Raw genomic sequence first — 26,073 nt, forward strand, 5'->3', positions numbered from 1 at the left:
CTTCCATATATTCTGCTCCCTAAAAATCCAGTGCACTGAGCTCCCCTCTCCTTTACTTCAGAGTCAGCGAAATGCCGTTCTTCCTACATTTTCCCACAGCAGGAAACTCAGAATATCTCCTTCTTTCCTCCTCCCATCTCAAACGCTTTTTAAACACCCCCTTCCCATTTAGAGGAATCGGTGTGCCACATTCCCTCCCATGCTGAAGAGTGGTATAATATGTATTACATAGTTCCTGTGCCAAGAGCTCTGCACATATTTTTGTTTCTTCTCAACCACAAATCTTCCTCCAGATAAGCATGATAAAGGGGTAAGGGAAAAGTTCACCTTCACGTCACTATGGGTCAGGTTCTCCTGAGGAAGCACACTAGAAGAGAAGATAACAGCGAAGCCGTATTCCTACAGCTGGTTGAGGGAAGCTCTCTGCAGAGCAGGAGGAGCAGCTTTTTAAATTCAGATGGCTTTTCATTTCTTGTTTTCACCAAAATCAATAACGTCTGGCCACTGAGGCCCAGGCATCAGCTGATGTTATACCAGATGTGAAATAGTGTTATTATATTACACTCAGAAAGACCCAAAATCACTATAACCAATGACCAACACCAAGTTGATTAGGACTTCCCTTTTCTCAACTGCTGACATATAAGGAGAAAAACCTATTTAAGTATTTTTAAAAACTTTTCCATATTCAGTAAGCTAGATTCCTTAGGAAGTTATGTAGAGCCTGGTCCAGCAACAAATTTAACCCCCCAAAATTTTCTCAATGCAATGATCATCAGCTGAATGAAAAAAAAGAACATGATGAGCATTTGATTTTTTTATATGATATCATGATACAATGATTTCTAAGATATGATGAACATTTTGATCAGCAAACTGTATTGTTTTGCCTTACATGACCAGCTGCCATGGGTAAACTAGTCAAAATTCCTCACAGAAAGAATGGCCACTGCTGGCATCAATGTAAACTATTAAAGAAACACTGAAAAAGTCAGGTGATACCTGAAATCTGTATTCCTCTCACATAAATGTCATATGATGATTAGTAACTTTATTACACTACAGATAGTACTTACTTTCTTTCATTAATGATCAGCATTAACTACTGTAAGTTCGTCTCTAGGACTCACTTCTAACTTTTACTTAAAAGTTAATTACCTCAAGGTCATCCAGAGAACGAGTAATACTAAATCGCTTAGATCTTCCAAATGATCTTCGAACAGAAGAACGCGGGGGAGGAGCCTGATTTAATCCCATTGGATGTCCAAATTTTGCACCCTAAACAAAACAGAAAATGTTATTATTTTACTTCTTTAATTTTAGTACATTGCTGATCATAGCAACAGCATCTGAATTTTAAGCATTAGTAGGTACAGAATTCCAAGGAGATGGATTTGCAACCCTGTAACAGGACCATAATTTCAACACAAATTGGTCACTTGCCGTACCCCTGTAAAATCACGTATTAAAATCATTAAAGTTATGACTTCTCCAGTCTCAAGTCAATTATCATAAATATTCCACATTAAGTTACTGTATAAGCATGAGTCATCAGTTAGGTTGCTAAAGTGTACACATGCTACACGTCAGAATTAGTAGACAGAGCTTAATTAAAAGCAAGACAATCCTAGTTCTTTACTGTCTTAACTGGAAAATATTTACAATGACAAAATATTTGTTCTTTCTACAGGGAACTACCATCCTAGGAATCATCTCACCCAGCTTCTGTTGAAATCTTTCTCCACACTTTTAAAAATCTTACTTTCGCTACTCTTTCTTTTTTTAAAAGCTTGCTGCTGCGTAGTCCAACTTTTTAAATCCCACAGTACAAAAAGCAGGAACTTTTGTTCTGAGGAAAGAAACTACCTCACACGGATGTTCCATGACTAGAATTGGTGCTGCAATAATTAAATCTAATGGCTTTCACTTTTCCCCATAATCATACTCTTTCTCCTTAAAAAGTCACCAGATGTCAGTTAAGCTACAACAGCTCAGCATGTACATATCTAGTTTATGCCAAATGGCAAAGTGTAATCTTAAACCTAAGAGTAGGCACACAGTCAGTGACTGGTGCTAAGCAGATGTACATAAACTCACTACATTATGAAAACTTGTGATTATGTGCCTGAAATTTTGGATTCCTTTCACTGTAACATTCAATGTGGGGAAAATTCCTCCCTGTCTTCCGATGCTTTTTCGCTTTAGAAAATAACAGCGTTTAATTCAGAGTAAATTTTCTTCTATTTCATTTCAGCATCTTTCTTCATCACAGTAAGCTTAAAAATATACTTACTAGTACTTTTATGGTTGCTTACTGGCAGCTTTGTAATATTTATTAAATTTTATATTTGTATTTGTTTCTTCCTTTGGGCAAGTTGCTGTGCTCTCAATTCTGAAATATTTTGGTATCCCTTTGATCACTTGCTTGAAAGTCTATATACGTCACATTAACCAAAAGAACAATCATAAATTTCACATTCTTATAATCTCATGCTAATAATCACTCACACAAAGTAGAGAAGAGCATCGAGAATATTATACAGCCTCCTTACTGCAATAAAAGATAAGGTATCCAGCAGAAGATGTCTGCCTGTTTGCTTATTCCTATGGAGTCAACACTACTCTTTAGCAACAGGGCTCTGACTATCACCAGTATTCACAACAGACTGTTTACAAGCTCGTAGAAATGTCAAGATGTAACACAGTATACAGGAATCTGGATCCAACGTATGTAGCAGGGTTCATCACTGCAACAGGCTGAGACTCCAGCTTCTTCATTCAGTATTAAAAGTGATCCACTTTTATATGAAATCTCCTTCCCTCCCAATTTTCAATTTACTAAAGGTTTTTTTTATTGGCCGAGAAGAAAATTGGGGAGGTTCTGCCAAGGAAAACTGGAAATCTGGCAAATGGAGATTAGCTTCTAAGGTTTTTAAGAGAACATTTAAAGGCGCAGTATAAACAATCTAAGATGGCTTTTGCTAAAATGATCAACTAAATGCGAAGACAGGGAGGTTGCTCTCTGTAAATGTTCACAGATAGCACCCACCGGAATGAGGACAGTTCCTGTCTTTCTGAGCCACTTTTAAAATCATCTGTTCATCCAGGCAGGTACCGCTGGGGTGGTTCACCCTTGGCTCATATCTTAAGAGTCCCAGCAGTCGTTCCCGTCTAAGCTGAAAGCTTATACCTAGTGCAGTAATCCGTGTCAAACAGCAAGCTCCACGTTAGCCCCTGGCTAAATTCAGCAGTATCCATTACTCTTTCTGCATAACATATCAAAACACTGACATGGCTCCTCCTATACGAGTATGTTCCTGTTAAAGCAGCACGAATACACGTGTACAGCTACTAGGTTTCACCACTGGTCAAGTATGACCACACTAGTTTTGCAATTTTAAAATTTTTAATCTGTGAATTAGTGAAAAAGCTATCAGACTACAAACAGCTCAGCAAATTCTAAGGCTAGTGGAATTAATGACATCATTAGTGCGAGTACAACTGGTATTTTGAAACTAATGAAATAGTTACAGAGTGTGGATTCTGCTTAATGGTCTTTCATGTATTTCTCAGAACAAGATGCATCCCTCAGAAGACTTCATCTTTCATAAAGGAAAACTGGTGAAACGAAACAAAGTTAAAAAACTACCAATAGCAGTCATATCTATTTTGAATAACGAATACATTTTCACTTTCCTTTCTACTTCGGCCCAAAAAGAATATAAATTGTCCAGTATATTTTTAAATAGTGGAGATTGCCGTGTACAATTGTGGGAGATTAAAACATACGACTACAGAACATACACGCAAAAAAATTTTGAAACAGTAACGTTACAAATTGAAGGAAGAGGAACGAACTGCCTGAAGACAAATATCGTTAGATTCCACTGACAAGCAGATTCTAGATAAGATTAATTATCACCAGATGCCCCATTGTAGTAAATGCTGCTTACCTATTTGTGGTCAGAAACATAACAAAGAGAAAGAGGGAGACTGGACAAAAACCACTTGCAGATTGTGCGGTAGTAGAAAAGAGAACAGTAAATTAGTATCCAATCAAAATTTTTATTTACAATTTTTTACTCTGTTATACAAAACTCACTACTGAGCCCTGGATGGAATGGTAAAGATAAGAGCTAGGAAAAAAAGACCCTGAGAATAAAACTGCGCTTAAGAAACTATGACAAAAATATAAAAATTCACTGAGCTAACCATTTCCCCAACCCATTTGGATAACAATTGCCATTAGGAAAACGTTTTCAACTGACAATAATCTCTTCCTTGCTCTGAAGAATCAAATTAATAATCTAGGAAATTAAGAAAGACATTGGTAAAAAAAAAAAAAAAAAAAAAAAAAGACTGCCATTCACCAAGTATTTAATTTCCTGGTAATGGTGCTGAGAAGTCTCACTTTTCATCTTTTCTTGACTCTATTCCAGACATTCAGACTATGAAGGCAGACCTCCTTCTGCAGATCAGTTAAAAAAATTGCCTTGCATACACACGCGCACACAAATAAAGAAAGAATCACGTAGCTTAAGCAAATAGCAGCAACATTTTGGCAAATGTTTTTCATGGGACTCTGAAGAGCTGGAAATAAAAGCATCCATGACTTGAAGAGAGAACAGCCATTGCAACTGAATGTACTAAGCATGGCTAAAGAAATCTGCAGCATTTGAGCAAAGAGAGATCGCTAGTGCAATGTTGGCCATAAAGAAACTATCATACTTCCAAAAGCCTGTATTACACTATTAAACAGATATTAAAAACCATTAAATGAACCTAAAAAAATCTGAAAACAGTACACTGTGTGACCAACAAAATGCTTTCTCATTCACTGTTAGCTGCCAAACTGAAACACTGAAATTTGCTACATGAACATTGGGCTGTGGGTTTTTTTAAATACAGATTGCCTATAAACCCTAGAACTATTTACTATCATATCTTCAGGATTCTCTTCGGAAAACACAGTGTTGCTGAATCTATAAAAGAGAACTCCAAAAATAGCTAGACATTCAAGAAAATCTAAGAAATCCTATCACAGAATGGTATTAGAAACAAAAGTCCACCTGATACTTCACTAAGTGTCTTCATTTTAGGAATCCAGAAACAAACAGAAAAGCACAGAAATTTGTGAAAACAGGTTGATTAGTGAAAAGCATGTGCTACGGCAATACATCCTCTGCATTTTGCAATACGGATACTTACAACCTTGCTACTACTATCTATCATGGCGAAAGTACAAAGAACGTATCTCTAAAAGCCTTTATCCTATTATGATTTGGCAGCTGGAGAGGAAAAACAACAAAGGATTAAAGGAATTAACACACTGATGCTCTAAAAAATCTATTCCTTTTTCTATTCTTATAACAAAGTAAAAATTATGAACTAGCGTAGACTGAAATGCCAGTTAGATGTATAATCATAAGAGAAAAAGCAGGACAATGAATGGGTCTGCATAATTTTTTTTTAATATATGGCTAGATCTCCCCTTTTCCTTAGGCTAACAGGAAACGGCAAGGGCAAATACATTGCCCTGAAATAACCATCAATCACTGGCCAAACTATAGTCTCTCTTTCCCTTCAAATATAATTTTTTTAAATTTAATTTTTAACCTGCTTATTTGGCCTTGGGGATGAGCTACCTCCTAATCTACTCATCAAGAAAAGCATTAAAAACAAAAGTCACCAGAGGAGGATTGATATAGCAGCAGTTTGTGAATGTGTCCAAGTGAGAACAGTTTCTGTCCGATAACAAGAAAGATGTACAAGAAAAGTACAAATGAGAAAGTGGAAAATGTTGTACTTCATGTAGTAGCAAGACAGAGGGAATGAAGAAGCACGTGACTCAGACTGCAAACAGAGGGACAGAAAGAACAAAAATGATCCAATAAAAGGTGACTTGCACAAATCCAGTTCTTTAAAAAGAAAGAAAAAGGATGGGCTCTTAGAAGTAATTTTAACTAATAAACAAGTTAGGCAGTAGTTCCATATACATTTTTTTCAGCAGCTGTGCTGGCTTAAAGGACTTTGCATGTACCTCTGACCATTCGTACCAGCTCCCAATTTGCAGCAGGCTGCCCCCTCCTCTCCACTGACAATAAACTATAGCTTACAAAATGAAATAATCCTCTTTCTAACACAGATCCACAGACAGTCACGCCAACACAACTGATGATGCTCATTGCCAACTCCGGCCTGAGTGTGACAGGAATTACCTTTGGCACTACCAAAGAAATGCAATGTGAAACTATGATAGTCAATACGGTACTCTAACCTGGAGCCTGAGCGCACAGAAGCAAGTTGATGAAACCTTATCAATTATTCAGAACCCAAAGAAACCAAACACCTTCAGAAAACACCTTCAATTAGCTTAAAGAAATTCCCAGCTATAGCATGAGCTGTATCATGCTCTTTCATATTCTAGCAAATGCACTTATCAAGTACTATAACTTTTTCACAAATTATCATACGTAACAACCCAAAATTTCCATTTTGTACTACATAGGCTTTGTGTCTCTCTACAGTTAAACATATATTGTCCTCTCATCCAAGTAGCTGGATATAACTAATAAATCAATGAGATTCCTCCCCTCTGGTACAACAGTTGTAAAGCTGGAGGAGCAGGAAGGAGGTAGCAAGGAGAGGACAGCGGCTCTTGGAGTACAGGAGGCTAAGGAAGTAGGAGATTTTTCCTAGGTGTTTAAGCATCCTTGAGAAGGACAAAATACAGGGAGCTGGCAACAGGAATCCAGAAAGGGGAAGAAAGGCGAAAGAAAAAAAAACTGTGAGGCTTAAGCCAGCTTTACAACATCTAGCAAATTTAACCTTTTCATGAAAAACACATTACAGTTTGTGGCCTTGAGGGGAAACTAAAGGGGCTGAATCTTATGGGACAGAGATTTTGGCTGCTGTGCGGAAGAGCAGGAAGAGGGAAAGACAAAATATAAGAAGGGGAGCTAATCTAAAAAGTTAAAAAAACAGTAACAAGCCTGATCATCTACATCTACAACAGGATGCTTTCAAAACTGTTTCACAATGAAAGCTAATCTCACAGGCATGTGAGTGAAATATTTTTTAATTTTTTTAAAATGTTTGAGGAAAAAAGCATAAGAAAGTAACTGAATGTCATGAACAAAGTTATAAGGGCTCTAAACGAAAAATATAGTTACTGATATGTAGTAATTTTGATAGAAATTCTTTCCTTCTCCAGTTCAGGTGGAAGAAGCATACTATCCTCTGTCCTGACTGTTTAAGACAATACAAAAGGACCACGCAGATGCTAGGATGGTCACATAGGACCGCTTGGCAGCTGGATTACAAAAATTGGCCAGAACAACAGTTCGGGGAGTTTTATACAATCCAGCTAAACCGCGCTTCCAACAAAAACAACCATCACTACCCGGACTGCAACCGGCCATCCTGCTCCAGAGAGCCAGTTCCCCAGGTAAGCATCTCCCTATACTAAAAAGTCCAATAAATTAGATTCTTTTAACAAAAATTCTGTCTATGAGTGTCAGTACAATAAGTGTCAATTCGAGTACTGATTTCTGATTAATTGCCTCTAAAAAGCACATAACGAAAGGAGGGTGCTTATATTCACAGATTTTATCGCCAAAAAAAAAAAAAAAGAAAAAAAGGAACAGCACCATTTCAAAGCCCCAATTTAAGGGGCTCAAATAATACAGAATTTGCCATGTTCTATGTGTTCAGAGCTTAATCATACTAACTATAAAATCATCAACTTTTAATTTGTCCTACTCCTATTTCCAGCTATTGCAGCTTTTAAAAACTCTCAGTGTTTTTAGGTTTGACTCTATGACTTTGTATGGTAAAGTGCATAATAGTTCAGAACCCAGATACACAGATCATATAATTGAAAATAATAATTTGAAACTTCTGTGGATATTCAAAATACGCCAAATTTACTCTTGGATGTTAAACGACAGGAGGGTCAGTCTGGAGCGGCAGTTCATCTTTACAAAAAATGCAGGTTTAAGACTTCAGAAAGAAAGTTCCTAATTTAGACCCTTCTGAAAAGGGATGGGAAACAGGGATGCCACAGTAACGCCAATACAGTCAGTGCTCAAAATCTCAAAAAATACTGCAAGTCTTGGAGGATCATAGAACAGGGTAGTTGATACAAATATTATTCTGTCATCAATATTAGTCTGAAATCCTGCTCTGGACCATTTGGCTTAATCTTCCCCCGTTGTCCACTACTATCCCTAAGTGCCCATTCTCCTGACTATGGGTCCTGTCAGCTGAGCGACTGCCCCACTATAGCAATGCAGAGCAGGCAAGGCTGTGGGCCGTGACCTCCCTTTCCCCCTCATCCCATCAGCCAGCATCACACGCGCCTCCACCCAAAATCTGACAGTGCAGACTTGCAGGACTTGAAAGTGAGGGTCTATGGGGCCTGAGAAAGGGATAGATTAAAAAATGGGGTATGCTGGGTTAGGGTCTCTCGTAGCCTGAAAGAGATAAAAGAATCTGGGAGGTAAATGGGAAAAGAGCTTGCTGTGGTCGAGCCCCCTGACCATACAAGAACAGAAGCAGTAAGCCCCGGGGTACAGGCAGGCATGCTGATAGAGAGAGCTCCATATGCTATGGAACCGAAAATGAAGCAACACCCTCCAGGCTGCACCGCGTTGCTGCCATCACCATAGAATCATTTAGGTTGGAAAAGACCTTTAAGATCATCGAGTCCAGCTGTAAACCTAACACTGCCAATCATGGAGTGACATCACCTCACAAAATTGGATTAGGTGGGGGAGGGTTAATTAAAAAAGGACTAGCATCATTCCGACTTTACAGACAGCTTTTCCACAGGCTTTAATGACACTGCAATTACTGTAATGATTTCTTTTTTTTTTTGGCACCAGTATGACAAAGGATTCAAATGGTATTATTCACCGTTACTGGTCAATGGATTTGATCACTCTTAAGAAAACTTCTTTACTAATCAGATGATAATGACACATTTCACTGCCTTCTGACCAGCACAGTGGCATTTTTAATGGCAGTTAGGCCCATAATATAATCAAGAATGACATAAAATTTCATGTAAGATCTCTCTGCACTCTGGGAAGACATAGAAAAGAGGCTGTCCTGTTCACATTGGACATCCAAGGAAATGAAATTTATTGCTTGTCTCCTGTACTAAGGATACTAGGCACAAAACACTGATCACCTACATTTCAGTACTATCCTAATCCCTTTTCAAACAAAAAAAAATCACATATGTTGATGGTATTAATGCAGATGGAATAATAAGATCATTTTCTCAATATAATTAGATAATAATATCTTGTATGAATTGGAAGCCTATTAGTTGGAAATTGCAGAGGAATAGAAAGACCTGAGTACACTAGGGGAAAACGTGGAGAAAATTACAAGTACACACATAATAATTGGTTCCAAATCATCTTGAACATTAGGTAGGCATTAGCTGGGAACATTAAGTCGGTATGGCCCAATAATCAGTAACAATGAAAAAGGCAAATGAAGAATCATTGGAAAAGCAAAAGAAATCAAGAAATAAGCTTTATGAATACATTGCCTGCCCACACATTTTAAAAACTGCTTATAGTTCTGGTCAACCCATCTCAAAAGTAATATAGTACAACTCAGGGAGGAAGATTACAATTACAAAAAAAACTTTTGTATGGGAGGAGACTAAGCTGACTTCTGCTTGGAAAATAAGTGATTGGTGGTTGAGGTTTAAAACCAAATAAAATGACAAAGAGGAAATAAATACAGAGTAAGATTGTTCAGTATTTCTCATGACAAATATTATCAAGTATGAAATTAAACTATATGGAAAGCACAATTATGTACCATTTTCTTTCCACGCTATTAAACTGCAGAATGTATAAGTCAAGTGATACCAGAAATGCCAAAAGTACAACTGAGTTTAAGAAACAACAAATTCAAGACCAAAGGTTCACAAAGGTTATTATGCACAATGATGTGGATGGTGCCTCTACCGGAGGAAAGTCTCTACACCACGTGCTGCTGAAAATCAGAAGGATGTATTTTTCGCTGCTTTTCCATGGTTTTTCTAAGCAGCTGCTCCTGGCCAGTGTCCAAAATAGGATACTGACCTCAATATTGGATATCTCACCTGATATATATGGATGTTTTTACTGATCAATTACAAAATAAGTATTAACCATCAATGCTATGTGCTATGAAAAAAGTAAATAATATATGAGAGGTGTTGTATGAATTATTAACAATATAGACAGGAAAATGTACACTACAATTACACAAAAGCTTGACCAGGAAATCAGCAAAACATTTTGGTCACTCAGCTCCAAGAAAGAATTTAAACTAGAATAGCTTCAGAAAAGGGCTACTGAAGTTATCCAGAGAATGAAAACTTTACTTCCCAGAAGACTAAAAGACAAGTGCTTTACATCAAACAAAATGAAAGCCAAAAGAGAATACAATTTGTATGCATAAACAAAAAGGTAAACACTAAAGAAAGTGTCACTTTCACTAAAGGAGACACTAGCAGCAGAAGAAATGGGTATAAGGGGGCCATGACTAGATTTCAAACTGGAAAATAAAACAAAGTTTCTAGCATCGTAATAGTGATGGATATTGATCCTGTAGCAGGCAGAGTGGAAGGGAAGGCAGGGTGCAAACGCATTTTTTTCAAAGGTACAGCTGCTAAATGTATAGAAGGCATGATAATACATGATTGCCTAAAAGAGCTAGAATTTGGTTTGATGATGCAGAATATCCTTCTCTGGTACTATCTTTGTGAACTTATGGATGTCTTAATGACCATTTTATTGATGGGATTAATTTTCAAATCTTTCTCTTGAGACTTCATTTTTCCATGTTTCTGTTTAGACACTTCGGATTAGTTTTAGCAATTCCATATTTACTTTTATTAAAAAAGACCTTTATTCTGTATTGATCTATTACTTCTCCAGTGAAGAACTGGTATATTACATCTCTTTTTCTTCTCTAAATCTTCTCAACTGCAAGGAATTGGGGTCTATCTTTGTACAACTGAAAGCTCAGACAATAATTTTATAAACTTTTATCTCAAAGCTTCTATGTTTAAAACTTAAAATAAAGCAATTTTTCATTATTTCAATTCATTCTGTGCTAATTATTTTCTCCACGCTATTTTCTTCATTGTTTCTCAAGATGCTACCTTCTCCTGTGACTTTGCAACTCAAAACTGGCTCAGAAATATTTAGATGCCTGTATCTCCCTTTAATTGTCGTGATGTTAACTGGAGTCCAAACGTACAGTTGATCTAGAAAACATTTAAATTCAGGTGTAATTAAAAATTCTAAATCTCTAGCACATAAGTTTGAAATGAGAAAATTTCACAAAGTCAACATTGCTCTACAGACATTTACTGTCCAGATTTTATCTGATTTCTTTTTCAGAGAAAAGCACCCAGCATTATTTTGGCTTTTTATGCATATTTAAAGATCCTAGAACTCAGCATTTTTTAAAAATCATTATTTTAGAAGATTACAATACATATGAAAAGGCTGCATGAAATTACTAAACATTTAATTGCTTTTCATTTTCTCATAGCAAAACGTATCAGAGGATCTATTTCATAGACATGTGTCTTTGCAGATTAATTCACATTAGCACATTCTCAGATCTAGCTTGGTGTTTGGGATTTCAGTTGAGTTCTCTTTAAGGTATATACATACATCTCAATCAGATCAAAGCCTGTAATTCCAAAGGTTAACATTAAATTGTACTGTGTAAGAATAGCAATCCAGCTGCCATTAATTCTGCTTTATAAACAGCTGGGGTGGAACAATTTAAGCTACTGAGCAAACGGAATTGTAGAGGAAAGGGAAAAAAAACATCTAATTATACAGCAAAAAACAAATATGGGAACCACACAGCTTTGCCAACATTGTCTTTGCGTCTAAAATATCTGCCTTTCAGTTAGTTCACCATCCAGTTACCAACATAAAAAACTGCAATGCTTGGATTTGAAGCAAATTACAAATTTTCACAAAAAAAAACCTATTCCATTTTTAACTTGAACAGCACATCTTTTTCAGTAATACTTGCTTTGGAAACAAAGACAACTCTGAAGTAGTTACAGTTAAACTTCTGATCAAAACAGAGTAACAATAATAGTAACCCAGAAAATATATTAGCAAGGAAAGATGCATTAATGAAACCCACAGCACTGCTTACCTGTCTTCTCTCTTCTACATTTTTACAGTATTTTCAGTAGCTTAAGTCATGAAGGTTACAAAGCCATTGATATGTTTTTTGGTTTAAAATAAAAAAAAGTATTTGTAATACTATTTTCCAGCGAGTCTCAATGAGATTATCTATTTTTTCTTCCTCTAAGATCTACAAATAGGATCCGTTTACAAATTCACAATCTTCACGAGCACAAGCAATAATGTGGTCAAGATAGAAGTCTTACAACAAATGCGAAGAAGAAAAGGGTTTCTAAAAATTAATACCCAAAATTTTAAAAGGCTTTTTAATTACTTTTTAATAGATTTGTCATATTCACTTGGAATAAACCTAGTACCTAAATACTAATTATTAAGCTCAGGTTGTAAAACGTCTTAAATGTTATAAATCTTAAATGTTATACTTACCTCCACAATATTTGAACAGACTTTCTTTTCAAAAAAAAAAAAAAAGAATGGTGAGAGGTCAATGCCTAGGATTGTGTCCTCATAGAGAGAAAACTCAAAGACTAAACTGACTGTTATGAAGCTTTCCAATGGAAAAAGGAGTATTTTCCCAGTAAAACTTAATTTAAAACAGTAATGGGTAGACATATTTTTGGCCAGGCGCTAGCCTGAAAACAGAGTGAGGGTTGAACAAAATCAAATGTATTAAATTAATTTAGTCTAGAGGGAAAGGAATGCTTCCCTGTTCAGCAATTTCTCAAGTCCCTTGCCAATCCTAACATCCCCTGATGTTTTCATATTGCTTATGGTGCTTTTCTTTTGCATAACCCGAAATCATGCAAAAGAGTGAGGAGGTAAGTGACTGGAACCTAGTGGGAGGCTGAAGAAGGTGGAAATACCAATGCAACAGCAAAGGTAGTACAGTGCAAAAGGAGTAACAAACAAAAAAGCAGGAATTATTCTGTTCCCACTGAAACCATAACCAGTCTCTTCAGCTGCTAGTCTCGGAGACGTCCTTAGACCACACACCCCTACCCAGTATCAGTCTTACAGCAATTCAGAAGCTTCTCGTTGCCAGAAATCATCCTTAGTCATTCTGAGATTCAAAGCCACCTTCCATGATCTTCCTCTTAAGCAAATTTCAGCAACATCATCAGGCCTCCCACTAGTCAAGGAGACCCCCAAAAAAAAGAGACCACAAAGAGACCAAGAAAGTTTTATAAGATGCTTCAATAGAAATCCGTTCACATGAAACTTTTAAGAAACAGAGGAAACACGAAGTTCAGTACAGGAAATAATTTTAGAGGTGCATAGGGCCAGAGGTACCTTCCAGTAAATCTCAGTCAGAAGAGGTGGAATAGAACCAAAATTTCCCTGATTTGGTTCTCCTCTTTCCACGTACAACAACCATTTTAAAAGCCAAAGATTAAAAAAACAAAAAAATACAGCAATTGTGAAAGTATGAGTTCAGTAATTTAGGGCTAAATTCCTTACAACGTTTTAAAGCAAAACAAAAAACCTCATGCTATCCAGTAACATTTAATCAAATTAGGTGTTTTTAATTTTTTCAACTATTCACACTTACATTGAACTTTAAAATGCTTTGTACCAGTGTGAAGAATATTAATATTTCAAAAGTGGTTTTGCCAATTATTACAAAATTAACCACAATTCTAATCTGTGAGCTGAAAACATCATCATTAAAGGGACTACAACACGAAAGGGAAAACAAAGCTCAGAAAACATGTTTACTTTCTTGTAACCTGAAGTCTGAAACACCATACCTATTCCTACCCACAAGAAACACTTCCCAGGTCCCCTTCTGAAAGTGCAATTTTAAATAGATACGTTCACTACAGCTTTCTCACATCTACTCTTGTGCTCTGTACAATTCACAAATGTTTTATCAGTGCAGCTATAAAATCAGGAAAGAGTTTATGCCCCTCTTACCCCCCACTAGCACTGTACAGTACAGCACGTTTTCCTGTATTACATGCTGTGATCATCACTGTTTAGCTGCACAGCAGTTCTGCTCGATCAGAATTGCATCCAGGAACTGACGTCCTTTCCCCAGTGTGTAATGAAAGCTCCAAGGAAGATGGTACATAATATGGATGTGCAGAGTCCATCACAAAAACACTCTAGCATTGGTAACCTTTTCTCCCTCTAGTGGCTTCTGCACATTCCCACTTGTAGGATATATTACCCTTCAGTAGTAATGTAAAAGACAAAAAAAAACCACCTTAATTAAAAAGCAGTTTAATAACTGCTCTGCCAAATGAAGCATTAGACTCAGCCACTCGGTTGTAAAAATATGAATGTAATCCCATGTGGCCACTTCATACACTTTATTCCATGACTGGAATGTGTCGGAGCATGCTGTGTAAAATCAGTCCTTACCACATAAAAAGGTCACAGGAAGCTGAGGACGTATAGTTTTCTAGAACACAGCATCTAACCCATCTGAATAATGTTTTGGAATAGACAGTCTTACCTCTTCTCTTCACACAAAGCCAAAAGAGAGTCTGAATTTCTGAACATCATTCTCTTATGAAAGCGAATTAGTGCTCTAATATGCAAAAACATAGATTTTCCCTATTTCTACAGTACCTAAAGAAGTACAGAGGTACGTTCATCAAGAACAACATCCCCTGACTATTTTCATTAAAGATTTAAGATGAGAACACAGTACTACTTCATCTTTATGGATTACTCTAAATAACGCTAAGGGCTTGCAACTCACATTTGCAAATGATTTCAAGACTTTCATGAGCTTTTCTCATCAGTTTCAATGGCCTTCAATAATATCGACAAACAAAATTAAAATGTAAAACAGGTTCTGTAGCCTTAATGAGACTAAATGCTAAAGCCATGTAGGAACATTTTAAATGTGTCTTGCAAACAAATTTGCTATTAATCAAAGAACAGAATACCTGTTTTATTAGTAAATGGACTTAAAAGGGAAGATTAATTGAGATATTTAGTGTTGGAACACATATTCTGGTATATGCTGATCTGAATGATACAGTAGGTGAAATAGTATTACCATTACCCACATACAGAACACCTTTCATCTTAAAGTATAAAATCTTCTGTGAGACTTTCATTAGTATATTCTTGACTTCCATGAAATAAACGTTTCAAACATTTCAAAAATATTTTTTTTTAGTTTTAAATTCTCTGGAAAAAAAAAAATCTAAGCCATATTACTATCATGGACAACACTACAGACACAAACCTGTTGCAGAGACTTTAAGGAATTTCAACAGCATCCCAGGCAGTTGGTCCTGTTCCCAAAGAGCACTTGGGACCAACATCCATAATGCACCTGCACCAGGTGCTGCATACAAAGAGGCCTTTTCCTTGGTCCATCAGCAAAGAGATCATGAAGCAAGTAGTCTTCAGGGTAGCAGATACAATTGATTGTTAGGTGGCTTACATGGGCAATGTTTACAAATTAAGTGTTTCTGTTTGGATAATTTGCTTGTTTTTTGAAAAGTGTGAATCACCTTGTATTTAAGATCACTTGAAATGTGATACATTATTGTGGGTCTGGAAAACATTGCTGCCTGTAGCAGTCATTTCACCTTAAAAATACACTCCTGTATAACTATTATATATACTAGTTTAATTTTGTTATTTTCAGCACGAAATGCGCACAAAAGAACATATATGAAAACTGTTGGCTTCACAGTGCAAGAAAAGCAATAAAAATAATTTCACTTTCCACAACAAAATCAAAATGTTCTTAAGTTCTGCATTCTAATCCCCAAAAAGTCTATGCTGAGTGTCTCACCAATGCAAAGATTTTGTTTGTAAGTGTGAAACAACTAATGAATCTCTACTGTCATCCACCTGAGCAGCAGCTGGATATTTTTAATCAGATGAAAATAATATTTTTTCCAAAACAGATTTAGATAGCATGATGGACACTTGAATCAATCATATAAGCAATGCTTCCTCATGGAAGGACAATGCTTCTCGAAGCCTAATTTGGAGTATAAGGTTCTGTCTTTCCCGGGAGACAGCAAACATTTTAGATACGACTCTGCCGCTAACTCCTTTAGTGTAAGACCAATGACTTCCACTTTACTAGAATCCCACTTATCGACAACAGACTCCCATGAGATTAGTTCCCTCAACAGCAAAACGTGTATGTGACAAAGGGAACGGTATGTAATTATGTTGGATACCCCCCCACACTTTTTTTTTTAATCTTCTCGCTTTGGTTTATAGAAGCCTAGTAGTAGACAAAACAAGTAGATGAAGCAGTAATTTGGAATAAAATTTGAATTACAGCTTACTGCCAGAATGTTAGATTTGTGACCTAATAGCGGACACTATAATCACCACTAACAACTATCCTTTGATGTAGGTTTAACGCTACTTGTACTGAGAGGTTTGCTGGAGTGACTTTTTATAATAAAATTATCTTATTCAGTTAAAGTTAAAAGTGTACAACACAAGTTTTTGACTAATGATTAGACTACATCTCTACAAAAATAGATATCGCTAACATTTGCAAGCCAGCCTTCTATAAAAAAAGGAACCAGACTGAAGATCCAGACTGTTTCCATTCTTTTGCTGCTGGAGGTCAGAAGGAACTGAAGTTTCTAGAATGTCATGTCTCCTTTTATTGCAATGCCACTGCAACATTTGGAAACAATGAAGAGACAAGAAGAAATGTGAGAAAGCTCTAACACACAACACTTCCAGCAGAAGTACAATTCCAGAGCTGCACTCAATTAAACAGGAATATGCAAAGCCTCTGCAAAGGAGAAAGAACCATATTATTTTCTTCATCTGAAATTTTGTAAATTATATAATACACGTTTAAATTTTAGTATGCAAATATCATGGTGTAATAATACCACAGGCTGTTGGGTTTGGGGGTTTTTTTTGTTTTTTAGGAACCAGTATGAACATATTCTTACCTTTTTATCTTCTTTAGACTTCCTAATACTGTGCGGAGGGCCAAATTTGTTCTGCATGCAAAACATCTTCTTAGACCATTCATTTTTATGAGATTTTAACTGTGGCTGACCAAAGCTGCCATCGACTCTGTATCTGTCAGCTGGAATCTTATTCATTGGCGGGGGAAGAGTTCCACAGTTAACACTTGACCAGCCGTCCGTAGAATCAGTGTACGACTCCTGGTCGCTAGCATTTCCATGCTGCCATTCTTGTAAAACATGCACAGGCAACCATCTTTGATTGCCTATGCCTGCAGCGTTTTTCTTTGATGGGGGTACTGAATTTCGGGAGGAAACCAGTGGAACTTCAATGCGAGCAGAAGGACTTAAGTGTTTGCTAACATTTTGGGACTTATCATTCTGAATTACTTCTAAAGGAATGTTTCCTTCTTGTTCATGACAGAAGCCATTCCAATGGGAAGCAGGCTGATTTTGTCCCCTTCCTACTGGATTTTCCCATATGCTGTTAGGAACGTGTTTAGTCGGATTGCTCCCTAAATCAACCACCAGAACTCTATTATTCTTTTCCTCTTGGTTAAAATTTCCAATTCCACTATCACTGTTACTGCTTGTACTATTATTCTGATGAGCATCTACATCACCATCAAGAAAAGCCCTCGCACGCATTCCCTCAATCAATTCCCCCATATCCCTATACAGGACAGAAATAAACTGAAGAACAGGTAGAGATGATGTTGGAAACTCTAGACAGCCATTTGTGTCTGGATCTGCTGTACATTCTAGTCCAAAACGTCTTGCTACGCCCTGGTGAATTTTATGATGAAATAATTCAGGATCCACCATGAAAACATGGCAAGATGTCCTCAGAACCCCTTCATCTTCCTGAGCCAAGCTTGCATCGTCATTTGTCTGCATTGTAACTAGTCCAAAGAACCTCCTATCATCCGGGCAAACAGCACTGAATGCCAGTTTCTCTGCAGGATATTCTGCCACTACACCTGATTTCTCACTGCAGAGCTGAATACAGTCATGCATTATCTTCATCATCACTAGCGAATGGATTTTTTGTTCTGCTCGTAGACGTCTCATGCATCCACGAATAGCCTGCAAACTCTCATTTTCCAAATTTGAGGTTGTCGAAGGAAGTTCAATTGAGCCTAAGTAACCTACAATCATGGCAACGTTTAAAATGCTTGCATCTAATGCAAAGTCTTCTGCGCTCTCCAGTCCAATTCTAAAAACCGAATCATCATTCAGGACTTTGGATATTTCTTCCTTTGACAGTAGGTTTGGATTGCTTACACTTTCATTTCCAGTTTCAAATTTAATAGCAGCAGAATCTGAAAACGATCTTTGCTTTGGTACAGAATTATCTGAGCTACCAGCACAAAGAGTAGGGTTCTCAAAGATCATGTTGAAAATGCCACCAGACTGCATTTCTTCAACAACTTTCTCTGCTCTGTTTATACCCAGAGCTTTAGAGTCAGGTTTGGGTTTCAGCCACCCCTTTCCATCATAAAAACCAACTTCTTCATCACTTGAACATGAATCTATATGACTAATCCCTTCAGCAATGACCATGTGCAGGACTCCAGAACATTTTCCTATAAGTTTCACTACATCTTCATGAGAGGCTTTTTTCACATTGATTTCATTAACCGCAAATATCTGATCTCCTGCCTTCAGTCCAACATAATCTGCAGGGCTTCCTTTCATAACACAGCTGAGAACACAAGGAGCTTGTCCAGAAAGGGTAAACCCATAACCTGCTCTTCCTCTAGCAACTTCCACGCTTCTTATCCGAGGAGGAGCATGCATGTTAAGTCGACGTTTGACCGTTTCCCCTGGTCTATACATTTTCAGGTTTCTTCCTAAACTAGGAAAACTTTTAATTAGTCCAGTTTTTTGTCATGTTTCACAGTATCACTCCATCTGATGAAGCTCTAAAGAAAGGGAAGAAAAAAAAAAAAAAAAAAAAGACATTTAATTCTCAGTCATATTTCAGGATTTTAGTACCCAGTATTCCCTTTACTGTTCAGAAATATTGCTAGTGAACTCTACAGTAAACTATAGCTAGAGAATGAACACAGCTCTGAAAACAATTTGAAAAGAACACGTACCACAGTCTTAATTTTACTGATGAGAAAGCAGTAGCAAATACAAATAAAGTGGCTGTCCAAAATGGGAAAGTAACTGAAGGACAAAGCTAAGAACAGACTCTAAGTCTTCTAACATACAGCCAGTGCTTTTATACTACAGCATGTTACATCTTCCCCAACTCCACCATGTTACCTACTATTCAGTTGACTTCTGGCTTACTGCACCACTGCAATACCACCACATTTCACAGCACAGTGAAAATCCTGGATGAAGCTCATCTATCCTTTCCCAGCAACATAAAAATTAGAGCTTAAGTGTGTCTACTCAGCTATAGCCCACCCCCCTTTATATTCAATGTACAGAAACAGAACAGGTTAGATAAATTGCCCCTAGAGTAGCCTGTATCTCTCCACTGACTGACTGTAAAAGCAGCTTAAAATAAGTATCTCAAACTTCAACTTTCACACATACATTTCAGTTACATATGCAACAACAAATGGACATTCAGTCATGTATTAGACCAAAGGGATCCAAAATCAGATTTACTCTGTTACACCAATCAATTAATCTACTCAAAAATAACTTGTCAGAAAGCAAACACTACCAAAAATGCATTTCAGTCAGTCACTCCAACATCCATGTGTTTTAGTTTAGATAAAAACTTTCGAAAAAGAGGAAAAAGAAGGAACTCCACATGCTGCCAGTATTAATCTAGTCATGACTTACAATTAAAATAAAGCAGCTTTATATGAACAGCAAGAAGTAATAGATTTCAGTACATTTTGGTGCTGACACTGAAGTCTGGATGTCTCATTCTAATTATACTCAGGTAAATTTCATTGGTTTAGAGAGGTTTCCTCCACTAAGCAGGTTCGAATGCATACAAATGTTTTAACGCAAACAATAGACATGACAACTTGTTCAGCTTTGAAACTATCCCCTTGTTGCATGATATGAACTCTAACTTCCACAGGTCTGGAGGATGACTGACTGAAATAACTGGAGGACTACAGCTACATAAAATTGCAATAAACTCAGTGCAGCAAGTGAGAATTAATCTGAAAATAATTTCTTCTTGAGCTGTTCCACAAGCTTATTCATAACTCAGTCACATTGTAACATACTTAAAAGTGTATAAGGGACTTGAAATCAAGTATCTTGTATATGTGGGCAAAATGCTGGCAACATTTTAGATAAATAGATACACATTAAATATATACATACACACACACACACAGACACACACTTGTTTATCGTATCTAAAGTGTTAAATTAGTGGACTCCAACCCACTACTTGCATGGAAAAAAAATAACCAAGAAATCCTTCTGATGTCGCTCTTAGCTACAGAAATAACAAAAACAAAAACAAAAAAAAAACCCACACCAAAAAAACACACTCAAAATGTGATGCAGCCCACAGCACACTACTTTCACAGCATTTCTGCCTGGGATAGAACAAACAGAAGGGCCATGACTTCAAACTTCCACCAAAAAAACAAAAACAAACCCTAAAATACAATTTAGGATAAATGTCTTAACTACTTAACTACATATGAGCTGCCTGATTACCAAATTTTAAAAAAACACATTGGTGTTTCTTGAATATTCTGCTAAATACTCAACTACAGGATGCGATTCCCTTAGGACCCTTCCAAACCCTAAATAGCACAGCCTTCAAGATACTACAGAAGACATTCCCTTGGCTTTACCTGTGGGTTTTAGTTTGCATTTTTTTGAACAAAGGGACATCATGTTTTTATGTCTCCATGGTGCAGCTGTGACTATTCAATATTTGCTTTTTGCAAATTGGTTTAATATAGCAATTATCTAGCTTCAATAACAACAGTTCCTCTATAATTTGAGAAAATAACTTAGCTGTAAGAAGTTATGAAACTTCACACTTAACCTTTGAATGGAAATCATAACATAAGAAATGCTTTGCAAACATTTAACCAAACTCACATGTTGCTGTAAAAGACCCCTGTCAACTTGCATCCAGTCTCATACCTTAAGCACAGACTGACCTTTTCCTGAGGAGGCTAAACTTGTGAACCAAGAGATCACTGTGCATTCAGCTATCTCTAATTAGGTCTGGTACTTTCTGAGGATAATCATTAAACATTTCAAGATATAGTTCTTCAGCCAAAAAGACACACTAACAAATGCCCAACAGTAAATAAAAACCTGCTATCTGGGAGCATGAATATATATATGTTTTAATTTGCCTTACAGTGAATATTTCTGTTCCCAATTGTCTGGAGAATAGCCTAATGTGTCCCTTGGGTACCCTCCAAAACTCTGCTGCTAACCTGGTCAACATAAAGCACTATAGTATCTGGCAACTAAAAGTGTGCTACTAGCTTGCAAGAGGAAAAGAAAGAATCCAGAGAGTATTACATTATAAACAATCTGATCAAAAAATATAATAAAAAGCAGTCATTACAAAAAAATTAAGATTCAATATTGTAATGTTGAAATGGCTGATAAGAAAAAACACATTTTTCCAACTATCTTTCTAATCTATAAAAAAATACCCTAAATGCAACTATAAAAAACACACAATGAAAGTGTAGTTAGGCTGCTCTTGGGAGGAAGCAAACCCCAGCGCTGTCTTACCTCATGATTCCATATTTGCTATGAGAGGATTCCTTTTAACTCTATTCACAAGTCAATTTACCTATCTGTCTTCCTAACCTATGCCCCTTACACATCAAGGAATTATTCCAGATGATAATCACTGATAAGGGAACGTCATTCCATTATAAAAACAAAACAGCAGGCTGCTAATACATTACTTTTCTCTAATGATGAAGCTCCAGAGGTGTAAAGACTTCCAGCTATTCATTTATTTGTGTAATTTTTGTGAGTGTAAAGTTAGGAAGTAATTCAACATTAAAGGGTTTTTTGCTGTTAATGTATATATACACTAAAAAATACCCAACCAACCAACCAAAAAACACCTGAGTTACATCACTGGAAAAGCCATCTCTTCCCTCCCTCAGCAGCTGAATATTATTGTGCATTTTTTGTGCCAATTACACCCATGACAAATAACAGCTCACTAAATTTATTGAGGAAACTTCAAAACGAAGGACAAATGTAGCTCTTCTGCAAGAACCCTCAGCATTCAGATATGTTTTACTGCAACAATGGCATAACAGGCAAATGGAAAAATTACAAAATAGTGTTTCTCTTAACCAGAGAGATTCCAACAGATTATTTGAGTTACAAACTGTTAACAAACTAGTTCAAATTACCAAATTATCTAATTGCCTAAGTTTTCTTTCAATTTCTTGGCAGATTTGAAACCTGGAGCTAAAGAGATATGGCCCAAAAAGGGCACAAACTTCCACAGTTTCAAAGTAATCATATGTCTGAATATCCTTTTCCTGTAATAGATTACAAAATGTGCAGTGCATCCAGTGAAACAAAGAAATCATTTAAGTTGCACTGATATAAAGTTTTGCAGGTGTCTGCATGTTTACTAAAACATGAAATTTGTTAGTGAACTATATAACCTGTGTTAATTGTTATGAGTAACCAAAGATAAAGTGATTTGAACTGCTGATCTTCAGTACAAATGAAATACTGAGTCCTACTGAGCCTACCAACAATATACTACTGTAATTACATCTAAGAATTATAGCACTGAATTTTATTAATTTGATAGGATAACTATATTCAGTCATATACAGTAGGTCAGAAAAATTGTTACACCACAATACTACACATGGCCAAGCTTACTTTGACTTTCTGCTATCGCTAAGTATGATAAAGTAAGTCTCAAAGAAAAAAGCCTGTACAATACCAAAGCACATTAGTGGGTATTAGTCAGGATACGTGCATTTTATAGAAGAAAACAGGCCTATAAAAGCAGAATAATTTGTAATACACGGTAATTAAATCTTAAGCAAATAATATAGTTTTGTGACATTTCAAGATACTTATTAAAAGCACTGAAAATAAAGAATTCCTACTACCATTTGAAAAACACTGCTAATATAAAATTACCACTATGATCTCAGAAAGTTCATCAAAATTTGTACCAACGCAGCTTAGTAATATGACACAGAACAAATACAGTTTAATAACTACAAAATATTTCACAGGACACTTCAGACAGAAACAGTAACACATACAAATTAAGAGTTGTTGAAATATGTGAAATAACATAATTTGCCCAAATACATCAGCTTTGTCCCAGAAGTGCAAAACAAAAATAAACGTTTGAGGTTTCTGCCAGCATAGATTCTGGTCTACCATTTCAATCCATTATTTTTGGGGTATAAAGCACCAAAAATACCAGTTCCAGCTGAACTGTACTTTATCCCACAAACACTGCATTTCTTTATGTGATGTTTTTACATATCCATGCTCACTTTTCATGTCATTTTCAAACACTCTACTACAGAGAAAATAATACTTATTTGCTTACTTTCAAGGGAGAGAGGTGGTTTGTTTCCTGCTTCTGCTCTTGTTAACTCATAGCAACAAAAAGAGCAAACAGAAACAGGAGGCATACTCCTGTTATATTCTATGTTAGACTACAACCGTAACAGTTATAGAGGGCAGTGAGGGAGCACGTGAAGTTTAAGACTACATTACTGACCACCAGTTCATTTGGAAAAGCCTTTGGAAATGAGCTGATACTCAGCTCTACAGTATCCATGTTAATGTGCTTTTTTTTTTTTTTTTTAAAGCAGAGAACTGGTTGGCTTCATTTTGTTTTTCAATAGTGAGACTGTAAGGGGATCAAGCGTGCAAAGTGGAAGCACATAGAGGAGAGAGACTGATTGCAAGAGACTCTTCAGCATGGGTGCCACTCATTAAGGCAGAACTGACTTTTGCAAATGATGCCACTGCAAAGATCAAATGAAGTTATAAAATTTGAATTCCACTCACTATTCAAATGCAGTACATGTTTCTAGACAAGTTACACGAGAAATATAACAGCACAACCTGTAGAAGACAGCTACCAGTTGTTTCAGAACTTGGGTGGGACAATATTTTAATAAAAAAATTTTATCAGCATTTCACAATTGGCAAAACATACCATTATGTTTCATGTATAAGCAGCAACTGCTTTGCCAGAAAACAATTAGGCGTACCTAGCACCATCATTCAAAAATACTGACTTTAATTAGTAACAGCAGGCTAAAAAATAGTTGTTAATAAAAACTCTTCTCACACTGAAGCCAGTGTACAAAGTGTAAAGAACACAAACAGGACATTTGCTGTTTTGTCTGACAAGACTTATGCAACTCAGGACAAAGTTTTCTAAAGCTACTGTATAAACAGTCATGTGTTTACAATTCAGATTAATTTATTTGTTGTATTTAAGAACGTTAAAAGGTTTTGTTGGCAGTTAGGCATTTTTTCCCCCCCTTCTTTTCTTGCAAATACGTTCCAAAGCCGTTGGGACGCCGCGAGAAAGGGCAGCACTTCAGAGCGAAGCAGCGATACGCGAGATCTGCTCAGGAATAAAAGCGGTCGGGAAAAGGCTTGGGATGGTTTGCACTCCCGGGCGCTTCCAGGCAAAGGCGAGAGCCGGGAGGGGCGCGACTGGCTCCCGCTGCAAAAAAGCCGCTCGAAAAGTTGCGCTGCCGGCTTCTTCGGCGGGACAGGGGACCCAGCGGCAGCCCCCCTCCCGGGGCGGGCTCCGGCACCTGGGGGCACCCCGCGGAGGCGACCCGGCAGGCCGCGGAGCCGAGGGGCGGGCGGCGGGGTCAGCGCCGGCGCTCCCCGCCTGGAGCAACGGTCCGCGGGGTTCCGCGTCAACCGCCCCGCGGGGCAGCCGCTCCCCGGGAGGGTGGAGCTGCGGGGAGGCACCTGAGCCCGCGGGGACGGTTTGAAAAATCAAGCGGTAAACGGAGGGGAGGGCAAGGCGAACCCGCCGCCCCCCCGCCGCTCAGCGCCGCCGGCCGGGGCTGCCCTCCCCCTCGGCTCCCTCCGCCGCGCTCCGCGCCGCTCCCCTCCCCCGCTCGGCCCCCCTCACGCCGCCCCTCTGCTGCCCCCTCCTCCCACCACACCCCGAGCGGGGTCCCGGGCCGGCGCTCGGCGGCGAGAGCTGGGGGAGAGCCGGGCGGGCGCTCCGCGGCTCGGACCCACTCACCTCCGTCCCCCGGGGCTCCGGCTACTCTGCTGAGGCACCAGCTCCCCCGGTCACCGAGGAGACGGGCGCCGGGCTCCGCCACACAGCGCTTCGGCCACTGGCTGCGAGGAGCTGTCAGTCACCGCACTCACCCGGCAGGGGTGGCGGTCGGGTTCCCGGACAGAGAAAGGGGAGAGACAATACCCAGCGCCGAAGAACTACAGCTCCCGGCCTGCCCTGCGAGCGGCCCGCTCCCTGCGGCCGTGGGGAGCGGGCCGCGCGGGGCATGCCGGGCCTCGTAGTTCTTGCTTCTCCCCCAGCCGCCTCGCCGGGGCGCGGTGGGCAGCGGGCGCCCCGCCCCCTGGCGCCGGCGGGCGGGGGAGCGCGCAGGCGCGCGCGGCCGGCGCCCGTTCGAACGCGGCTTGGCGGGCGCCCGCTGAGGGGGCGCGAGGGAGGAGCGGCCCCGCGGCCGAAAGCGGGGCGAGGGGAGGAATTAAATGATCGATGTCGCACAGCAGCGGGGGCTTGTTCGGTCCTCTCGGAGTCGGGAGAACAAAGCGGAGCCGGTCCTCGTCTGAGGACGTAAACAAACAGCGCTGCGAAGTGGGCTGGCAGGGGAGGGAGTCGTTAGAACAGGCTGCGGCTCTGAAGCGGTGCTGAGGGGAAGGGGCAGGTTGGTCAGGGAGGAGAGGCGGGGGGGCGTTCAGAGGTGCAGAGGTATGCTGTGGCTTTGGAGCCCAGGAATCCTAGAATCAGAGAATGGCTTGGGCTGGAAGGGACCTTAAAGATATCTAAC

The 26,073-nt window shown here is 38.5% G+C and overlaps 1 protein-coding gene across 1 annotated transcript in view; it reads right to left on the reverse strand.

The window, feature by feature from the left end:
• The window catches only part of RGS12 (regulator of G protein signaling 12), a gene marked incomplete at its 3' end in the record, with an annotated part of 89,137 nt that extends 63,650 nt beyond the window's left edge, over nt 1-25,487 (reverse strand). The window contains exons 1-3 of the mRNA XM_082316018.1: nt 25,299-25,487; nt 17,087-19,029; nt 1,159-1,278 (exon numbers count right to left, since the gene is read on the reverse strand). Coding sequence (XP_082172144.1) covers nt 1,159-1,278; nt 17,087-18,943 — 1,977 coding nt within the window. The 5' untranslated portion in view covers nt 18,944-19,029; nt 25,299-25,487. The remainder of the gene's footprint in view (nt 1-1,158; nt 1,279-17,086; nt 19,030-25,298) is intronic.
• Between the last annotated feature and the right edge of the window lie 586 nt (nt 25,488-26,073).

This window comes from Platalea leucorodia (assembly GCF_965183815.1).
Source record: "Platalea leucorodia genome assembly, chromosome: 6".
Classification (NCBI taxonomy): Eukaryota; Metazoa; Chordata; class Aves; order Pelecaniformes; family Threskiornithidae; genus Platalea; species Platalea leucorodia.